This window comes from Gymnoscopelus microlampas, assembly GCF_963454915.1.
Source record: "Gymnoscopelus microlampas genome assembly, chromosome: 14".
NCBI lineage: Eukaryota > Metazoa > Chordata > Actinopteri > Myctophiformes > Myctophidae > Gymnoscopelus > Gymnoscopelus microlampas.
The window spans coordinates 34,371,293-34,381,539 of record NC_139951.1 but is presented as its reverse complement, the minus strand read 5'-3'; the positions used below and the strand labels follow the sequence as shown (position 1 = coordinate 34,381,539).

General features: G+C 42.8%; 1 protein-coding gene across 1 annotated transcript; it reads left to right on the top strand.

Annotated features, from left to right (window-relative positions):
* Positions 1-1,122: 1,122 nt before the first annotated feature.
* Positions 1,123-4,578, top strand: LOC311060687 (urotensin-2 receptor; the record flags this gene model as incomplete). The annotated part of the gene is made up of 3 exons (XM_084078966.1): positions 1,123-1,409; positions 3,255-3,549; positions 4,057-4,578. 3 exons carry the CDS (start codon positions 1,123-1,125, stop codon positions 4,576-4,578), a joined length of 1,104 nt encoding a protein of 367 aa, XP_083935092.1.
* Positions 4,579-10,247: the final 5,669 nt, after the last annotated feature.

The following is a 10,247-nucleotide window of genomic DNA, read 5'->3' as shown; positions in this document are numbered from 1 at the left end:
TGAATGAGTGACTTAGCTTAGGCTACATTGCTGTATTTAAAATAGAACTGCACATAATTATGTCAATTAATAGATCAAGATCAATGTTCAAACCTAAAGTTTGTAATACCATAATACCATGCAAAGTTGTCATCACGTCTCTCACTCTGCCACTCTCTTTAAGTGATGTTGTTGAAGTGTTGACGTCAGGAGGACAGAGGACCGAAGCCTACAGAGCATCGGCAGCAAGCGCGGAGGAGAGAGATAACCAGCGCGTCAGGACCATGCACCAGTGTTGCCATGTCGGCTTATTATAAGCGACTTTGGGCTTGTTTTTCCTGTAAAGTTGTTTATAAATATTGGCAGTTGCGGGTTGCGTTTTTTGGCCTTGTTTCTAGAGCAGTTGCTTATTTGGGCTTGTTTCCACAAAAACTATTTTTTTTAAAAACCATTGCTTTTCAAATATTTTCATGTCAAGGAGTAAGGACCACCAAATTAATAGAGTATGTAATTGCCCCCGCCCTAAACCCCATCTGAAAACATTGTGCCAGGGACTCCCCTACCAAATTTGTGTTGTTAGAATGTTGACAAAATATTTCACATTTTTCACTTTTTCTCCAAGTTCTATTATTTTCAAATAGCTGATGAATACACATTTAAATTGATCATGACCTAAAGTCGCTTCTTTTGGACTTGTTTTCATAGACCTGGCTGCTTATCTCTCTCACACAATATGGCAACAATGGTCAGGACCACCATGCACACAACCTGTGCCGGTGGTGCGCGTCGCTGCTCCGCGCCCGTCCAACGGCGTCTTCACAAACTTCTGCATGAAAGATAAGAGCGCGATGGAAAAAATACATAACACAAGGAAATAACTAGAGAAGCTAACCGAAAGATGAGTTTATAGTTATAGGCATATCGTTTTACTGAGGTTATAAGTTTAGGAATAAAGTTAGGGTTTGGCACCGTTTTACTGAGGTTACGTTTAGGAATAAGATTTAGGTTTTTAGGCATAGTTTACAGGGGTTACGTTTAGGAATACCAGGTGGCGACCGTACCCGAGGTCGCCGGATTTTGCCCCGGGGCGACTGTGTTTTGGGGCGAGCGTTTTGGGGTAATTCGTACAGAACACCCGAAGCGATGAATAACAAGTCTATTCATCCGAACAGCAGCCCGCCTCGGGCCAGCAGCGGCGGCGGCTCTGGGACCGACGACCAGGAGCTGATCATCACCTCCACGTTCGGCACGCTCCTCTCCGTGGTGTACATCATCGGCGTGTCGGGGAACGTGTACACGCTGGTGGTGATGTGCCACTCCATCCGCTTCGCCACGTCCATGTACATCTCCATCATCAACCTGGCGCTGGCGGACCTGCTCTACCTCTCCACCATCCCGTTCGTGGTGTCCACCTACTTTCTGAGGGACTGGTAATAACAGTGATAATGATCTTTATTTACAGCAGGGGTCTTCAACAGGGGGGTCCGGGACCCCTAGGAGGTCCTCAGAGTTACTACAGGGGGTCCGCCAATTTTTTTGTGTGATATGATTATTTGTTTTACCTTAACCACTTGAACCCTATAGCATCCCTTTTCTAAGGAGAACTTTACCAAAAAATAGCAGATCTACAAGCTCACAACGCCTCGCGCTGCGAGGCGTTGTGGGCTTGTAGATGTGCTATTTTTTGGAAAAGAGGTGTTTGGTGTAGAGGGAAAAAAAGAGCAGACCAAGTAAACAGAAAAAGTTAAATCTGAAACACAATTTTATACAATATAGAGGGGGGTCCATGCTTCATCTCTCTCTTAGCTAGGGGGTCCTTGGCCTGAAAACGTTGAAGACCCCTGATTTACAGAGCAACCTTTCAGACATAAATGTAGTTCAAAGTGCTTTACGTTCAAGTTAAACATACAGGTTGACAAAGCAATAAGTTAAAATCTAGTCAAGAGTAAAAATTAAAGAGTGTAATTGAAAGGGGGGAAAAGAACAGTTAAAAGGAGATCAGTTAAAAAGCAAGGTCATAGAAGTGGGGTTATAGCTGCCTCTTAAAGCCATCAACCGAGGTTGCCTGTCTGATATGCAGGGGCAGTAAGCTCCGAATCCTCAGTGCATCATAGAAAGGCAGCATCACCAGGTCTCTTGCCATTTGTCGATGGCTCCGTCAGCAGTCCAGCACTGAGGGGGGGGGCGGGCGGCCTGGGACGTACTTCTGCAGGCAATCCGACAAAATAGGAAGGTGCTAGACAAGACCAGAGGTCTTCAACAGGGGGTCCGGGACCCCTAGGAGGTCCTCAGAGTTACTACAGGGGGTCCGCCAAATCCTTGCATGTTTTTTTTTACATTAACCACTTCAACCAAGCATCCCTATTCTGGGGAGAACTTAAGCCAAAAATAGCAGATCTACAAGCAAACCTGTTTGGTTTTTTTTTGTTCTCTTGTTTGATCTCCTCTCCTCCTTACCCCCCCTCTTCTTCTTCCCTCTCTTTTTTTTCTATGAAAATAAGGATATGATGGGAACTATGCACGAAAACCAATTTCACCCACTTTTTTCACTTCTGTAAACCTGTGACAATAAAGCTGATTCTGAAGCTCAGCGTGAGGCGTTGTGCTTGTAGATCTGCTATTTTTGGCAAAGAGGTTTGGTGTAGGGGGGAAAAAGAGCAGATCAAGTGCAGAGTGAAAGGTCAAGTTTACTTAGTATTGACGGTTTAAGTCTGGAGATCCATATTAACATGAATCCAACATACACTGATGACAGTGCTGTCAAACAAGTCTATGAAGCTACCTATGAAATCTATGAAAAGAAAAAAATATATATATATATTTATACAATATATAGGCTAATGGGGGTCCCTGCAGTGGTGTGTTCTAGGTTTTTTCGAATGGCATACTATAATTATTCCCTCCCACACGCGTGGCACGTGCATATTTGCGCGTATGTACTTGCTCGCGTGGGCGCTGAATGAAATAAATTGAATGAAATGAAAATTGAATTGAAGTCTAGATTTTTGCTGCCCCCAGCCCCTCCTCCTGCGTATCAGATACGATTTCTCGGCCGGTTTCTAGATGGCTACGCTTGGCTAAAAATTATTTCTGCAGGTCACACTATGTATATAGCCTAACACGGTAGAACACGGTAGAACACACCACTGGATCCCTGCTTTATCTCTCTCTCAGCCAAGGGGTGCCTGGCCTGAAAAACATTGACCCCTGTGCTAGACCCTTCAAGACTTCAAAAACATGTAAAAGAACTTTAAAATCTATCCTAAACTTCACAGGTACTTCGGCGACGCGGGATGCCGCGTCCTCCTCAGCCTGGACCTGCTGACCATGCACGCCAGCATCTTCACGCTCACGGTGATGTGCGCTGAGCGCTACCTGGCCGTCACCCGGCCGCTGGACACGGTCCGGCGGTCCAAGAGCTACCGCACCGCTCTTGCCTGGGGGGTGTGGCTGGTGTCGCTGGTTCTCACCGTGCCCATGACCGTGATGGTCACTCAGGTCACCAAGAGCACGCCGGACGGGGGCGTGAAAAGGATGTGCGCGCCCACCTGGGCGCCCCTCGCTTACAAGGTATATAGGCCATATACAGTGATGTAAAGTAACTAAGTACATTTACTGAAGTGCTGTAGCCTGCTTACGTGCAATTTTGAGGTATTTTCTACTTTACTGGAGTATTTCCAATTTCCAGTGCTTTTACTTCTATACTCCACTACATCTCAAAGAAAAATGTTATACTTTTTACTCCACTACAATTATTTGAAAACTTTAGTTACTAGTTGCTTTGTAGATTTTGATTATTATTACAAAACCCAAGCATTTCAGCCCTATACGTTTCGGCCATTTGAAAATAGCTGACCTACAAGCTCACAATGCGTCGCGATGCGACGCATTGTGAGCTTGTAGATCTGCTATTTTCAAAAGATTTTTATACATTTTAAAACTTGTGAAACGGGACAAGTACATTTTGAATTCCAGACTTTTACTTGTAAGTTGTAACAGAGTAGAGACTTTGCAGTATTGATACTTTTACTCAAGCAAAAAACATTTGAGTGCTTTTTTTTTCTCCCTCCACCGAAGGTATACGTGACTGTGTTGTTTGGCACCAGCATCATGGCACCGGGGCTGGTCATCGGCACCCTGTACATAAAGTTAGCCCGCACGTACTTAGAGTCCCAGCGCAACGCCGTCATAAACAGGGGCGGCAAGAAGAACAAGAAGTCCCCGAAGCAGAAGGTCCTGATCATGATCTTCACCATCGTGCTGGTGTTCTGGGCGTGCTTCCTGCCCTTCTGGATCTGGCAGCTGCTGCCCCTGTACGTCAGCGAGCCGCTGCACCTGGCCTCGCACACGCACACGTGCATCAACTACCTGGTGGCCAGCCTCACCTACAGCAACAGCTGCATCAACCCGTTCCTCTACACGCTGCTCACCAAGAACTACCGGGAGTACCTGAAGAACAGGCACAAGAGCTTCTACCGCTACACCTCCTCGTTCAAGCAGCGGCCGCCCAGCCTGTACTCCTCCTGGGGGAAGTCGGCGTCCTCCAGCAACCAGTTTGAGTTCAACTCCGAGACCCTGGTCATGGGGACGCTGAAGTGACGGCGGGGAAGACAGGCTCGCTGTAGGATCCACAACAGGTAACCAAGACCAGACGTTACAAACTTGTAACCGCTGTGTTCGTGCGTAATTGTGGCATTGACGACCAAATGATTTACTTCAGGGGTCTTCAACGTTTTTCAGGTCCAAGGACCCCCTAGCTGAGAGAGAGGACCCCCTACCTGTCAATCTCTATAAGCTCACAACGTTGTGAGCTTGTAGAGATTTTTATAAATTGTATACATGATACCTTGTGAAAGATGTTCCACTACTGGTGATTGGCAATAGTCTCAAATTCAAATGAACACAGGTGATTTTGCATATTAATTTAATTCTGCACAGTGCAGAGTGTTCTGCTTGCAAATGTGACAGATTATGCAAATCAGAAAACATAAATGCCTGTGAGATTTGTGTGTCTCCAATGCATGTGCTGGAGGATGCTTGTGCAATGTGCAGCAACCCTGTCCCATTTATTTGTACTCTCAATCATTGAGGAAATAGATGACATCAATAGAATTATTTAGGCCTATTCCTTCTGTTCCTTTATTGATCAGGGCTGGTTGACATAAAAATCTAACAGTATTTTTGACCAAATATCTAAACATCGCTATTGTGACGATAATGTCGTATTGTGACGTGATCTTGTAGATCGGCTATTTTAGCTATTTTAGGAATAAAAACGTAAATATACAATAAAGTTAAGACTTATGCCATGGATATAACGATATCCAAATTCCAGATGATATGTAGTCTCACATCACAATATTGATTTTACAGTATATCACCCAGTCCTAAACCTGAGATATGCAGGAGTGGGTCCTGCACTCAGGATGTTTCATATTTGGTCTCTTCATGAGCAATGCTGAGCTGCACCTCATGTTTCATGTAGAGGCCATAACGCCTTAATTCAGATGGCCTACGGAGCTGGAAGGAAGCTCCTTGGCTCTAATCCCTTCTATTAGGAGTGCCCAGCAGCACCCCTTTCATGTCAGGCCCCCTGCTGTACTAGGACTGCATGTTCTAAAACATTTTCATGTCAAGGACCCCCCTAATTGATAGGTATTTGGCCGTATGCCAGGGACGAGAAGATCCCATTCATTCCCAGGTATTCATTCATTCCGCCACTGCCAGCGGTTTACCTAATTTTGAGTCTTTTTGACGATCCACAGAATTCTTTTTTTTTTTTCAACGCGGATGTAAACAAACGATGTCTCGGTGAGAAGACGAGTCTGTCTTCTAACCACGATCGTCCGTTCTGTAGTTATCAGCAGTTATATAGCTCGTTTTCACCAAAAACGCAATCTGGGAAAATCCGAAAGAAATAATCTATTTTTATAAATCTGATAACATTGTAGTGGACGAAGTGAAAATGTTTTAGATTACGTCATTTCCGGGCGTATCCTTCTCTCGAAGTCAAGGCATCATTCATAGGTTGGCGAAGAGCGCCATCTTTAAAAAACACCGCAGGTGACGTAATATTACGTCATTGGCAGTCAAGCGTTGGATTTGAGATGACGTAATATTATGTCCATGGCTTACGTCAATGTGTTAAAAGTTATCAAAACATTCCAACTTTTTCAAAAACGTTTTGAAAATTGCTGTTCTAAAGGCTCACGTCGCGATTGTACATTGGCTATTTTTGAACAGCTGAAGTATGAAATAGGGTTAAAATTAGGGTTGTCCGATATTGGCTTTTTTACCGATAACCGATATACCGATATTGTCCAACTCTTAATTACCGATACCGATATCAACCGATACCGATATATGCGGGGATTATTGTGATTAGGGTAAGCTCAAATTTCATATCACACACACCATATACAGTAAGAACTCCTGTAACTTATTTATAAAGCAAAATGTATTTTTTCAAAAAACGATACCGATATTTTCCCGATATCAATTTTTATGCTAATATCGGCCGATAATATCGGACATCCCTAGTTAAAATGGTTACATTGTTCCTCGTTCCCCTGGATCCCCTCAAGAACTCCTGCAGGGCCCCGGACCCAGTGCTATACTGTAAGTCAACTCTGCCTCTTCAGATCGGTTCATACACTCAAACCACCGGTCAGTTTCATAGTTTGATACGGTCAGATGGAACCATCTGGCTGTACCAAATTAATTGATCACTATGCTGCAGCTTTGCCCACGTATAGGCCTACAGTAAAATCCTGAGTGATACAGTCCGTTTTAAATACACTCAGATAACTGAATACCCTGGATTATGCAGTGTATCCTCTTCTTCAAAAGACACGCACACGGTCACATGTGGAAAAGACGCTAGTTGCAGATTCATTGCATTTTGTTTTCTGATATACATACTGTATGTCACATTTCCAAGCAGAAGGTCTGCAGACTGAAATGTATAAAGCATCTGTATTTATATAAAATCTTCTCCTGCATGGTGCGCTAAGGAAAGTCAGTAATACTGACCTGGGGAGAAACATCAAGCCACTTAAAAAATGGAATAATAGTCAGGGATGTCCGTTATAATTTTTCCTTAACCACTTTCAATCTGACGTCCCTATTTTGGGCATGCCATTGGGTAAAACCTTTCAAGAATCTTCTGGAAAATAAATCGACAAGCTTACAACGCATTGCGTCGTTGAAGGTATAGGGGTGCCATGCCTTTGGTTGCTTTGTAGGCCAACATCAGTGTTTTGTACTCTGCGGGCAGCGAGCCACTGGGAGATCAGTCAAAGTACATATAAGGCTCAGGTGTGTAAATCCACCCAAGATTACTGAGCCCAGGAAAAGGGAGGTCAGTGACAAAGGAGCTAAGCAGCTTAACTACTTAAACCCTATATACTTATACTTGACCCGAGTCCCCCAGGGTTCTATACTAAGCCCCCTCCTTTTTCCCCCTCTACACGAAATATCTTCACCAAAAAACATCTACAAGCGTAAGCTTGTAGATCGGCTATTTTTGCCAAATGTTCACTGGTCTGATGTTTGCTTATCAGGGCGGGCACTTTCATGAAATAGGGTCTATTTTCTGTCAGTGGGATCAGGGACTCCAAGACACACGGTGTGAATTACTTCATCTAATAGCAATAATAGTGAGATAATTTGTCACTCTGAAAAAGCAATTAGACAAGTCTGATATTGATAGGGACAGTTAAATTTCTAACATTTTCTTATGACTCTGTCAGCTGGTCCGATTACTTCAGGAGTGGCCTGACTGGAATCCATGTCTGTGTTTATTGTGGCAGGCCAGTATAAATACTATATCAGGTTTAATAGAAATTAAAGGCAAGCATGCTGCACACTCCTGGCAGGGTTTTGGTATTACCAGACAGTGAAAGCTCAGATTACTTGTCTGTCCTGACGTACGTAGACATGGAATGAGGGACAGCACGAGGTTCAGTGTGTGGGGTTTTTAATAAGTGGGGCCAAGTTAGAGCAGTTAAGTGAGAATGGTTGATGTGTCACTTTCCCTTCGGTACAAAAGAAAGCCGTCATGGAGTTGCTTTCAGCTCTGACATTCTTAAACTGTCATTATGTATGATTCTCCCTTCTGGCTCCCAAACTGTGGCACGAACTCCCCATTGTAATTAGAACTGCATGCTGACTCACTCCCAATCTTCCGGCGTAACCTGAAGACTCACCTCTTCAGACTCCACTTTAGCCAGTAGCACTTGCCCTAGCCTTGATGACCTTGCAGGATTATGCATAGGCTAAAATGTAATTTAGATAGCATGCTATGCTATGTATGCTATGAGGACAGATTCCAGGTGAATGTGTAGACCTGGCATCCTGTAGAGTGTATAGTTTCAATGTACAGATTATAGCTTTTTTGAGATTATACTGTTTAGACTGATGGAAAAATCTTGAAAATGTAATTTTAAAGCAAACATTTTAACTCAAATATTTGCTTCTGGGGGTCCCTGAAACAAAATCTTTTGAGATGGGGGTCCGCTGCCAAATACATATAATTTTGGGGGTCCTTGACGTGAAAAGGTTTGAGCACCACTGATATAGCACCATATGTTTTTCAGAAAACAGTTAGGATTTAGAAGATAATTGTAGAATCGGCCTCAGGTCTTAATGGGTTAAGCTATGTTAAAGAAATTGTACTAATGTAGAGGGGTGTTAGTAAGTTAGTCAATTTATGATAATAATGTTGATCAATACAGAAAAGAAAACCCATTTTGATTATATGAAATACACTCTGACTGAAATGTCATACATAATGTAGTAAGATGACAAAAGGACAGAACATATAGCAAATAAGTGTGTAATTTCTTGCAAAATGTAAATTTATGTACCACCAGTCTTTTCTTCATATCAAAAAACTTAAAACGTAAAAAAAAAAAAAGTTGCAGACCAAAAGATAGTGGCGCATCGCAACATGTTGTGAGACACCGCTGTACAACAAAGTATAAATCAGGCTTTAACATAAATTGCGTTTAGGCCCCAATCCGCTGCACGTGAGTTGTCATTACCATTTCTGGCCATCATCTCTAATCTCACCTTGTGCTGAAGTCCTACTCATGCCATCTCTTCTCACAAAGAATTACAATACAGTGGTGGACAAAGTACACTTCCTCTGTACTTGAGTAAAAGTATAGACACTCCTGGTCAAATATTACTCAACTACAAGTGAAAGTTGCTCTGTCAAATTTGTAAGTTAATGTACTGGAGTACTGGCTTTAAAATAAAACCTAGTATTCAAAAGTACATGCTCAATCTTTTCTGGATCAGGGCCCACTTGAAAATCTATAAAGCATTTTTTTCCTTCTCCCCCAATTATTTGGGGGGCCACTTGCAATATCCTCAAGCCCCACCAGCGGGCCCGGCCCACAGGCTGAGAACCACTGAACGAATAGTGGATAAAATCCTTGAATATTAGTCATTAGTCAACTAAGAATTTCTTTAGTCCACAAATATTCCAACCAAAAGCAGGCAAGGCTGCTCAACAAGGCTGCTCAACACTTCAGACACTTCAGCATGAAGTAAAAAGTGTCAGAATAAAGAGTCACGGTGATTGAGGCTGAAATAAATAAATATATTAGGTTTCATATCCGGCCAAGCTGCTCTGTAGATAACAAGAGCATTGATTTGGTGCATCCAGGCCCAAGGTTCGATTTGTACAAAGAACAGAGGGGGTGGGATACTGCTTTGTTCGACAAATGGCTAATCTACAACCTTGGCTTGTAAATCTTGTGAGGTTCGAACAAAAAATATACATAAAAAAAGAAAATTGGAAAATCACTAGCGTCATGATATCAATCACATTTAGTCACTATAGCAACTCTAGTGACTGATGGGTGATGGGGGGGGGGGGGGGGGGTATAGGCTATTGAAAGCAGAGGCATGGAGTTTCGCACCCCTTACACCTCAGCAAATCAAACCCTGGGTACGTTTTAGCCAAGTTTCTTCTGTACTTAGTCAAAGAATAGACATGTTATTACAATTTGCTTACTAGACATGACATCAAAGTAATGAAAATGATTTACACTGTGATTTGCAATGCGCTAATCACATGATTTCTGAAACCACTATCCAGCCAATAGATATGATGCAAATATAGTAGTCACTTTGTTGTTGCAAAGTAATTATATTTCCATCAATGTTGTGAGCCAAGAAGGAATGAAGAGGGGGGTTCTTCGCACATGTACTGTATATATTATGACACCTCGTGCAAAAAATACTAAAGATCCAATGAT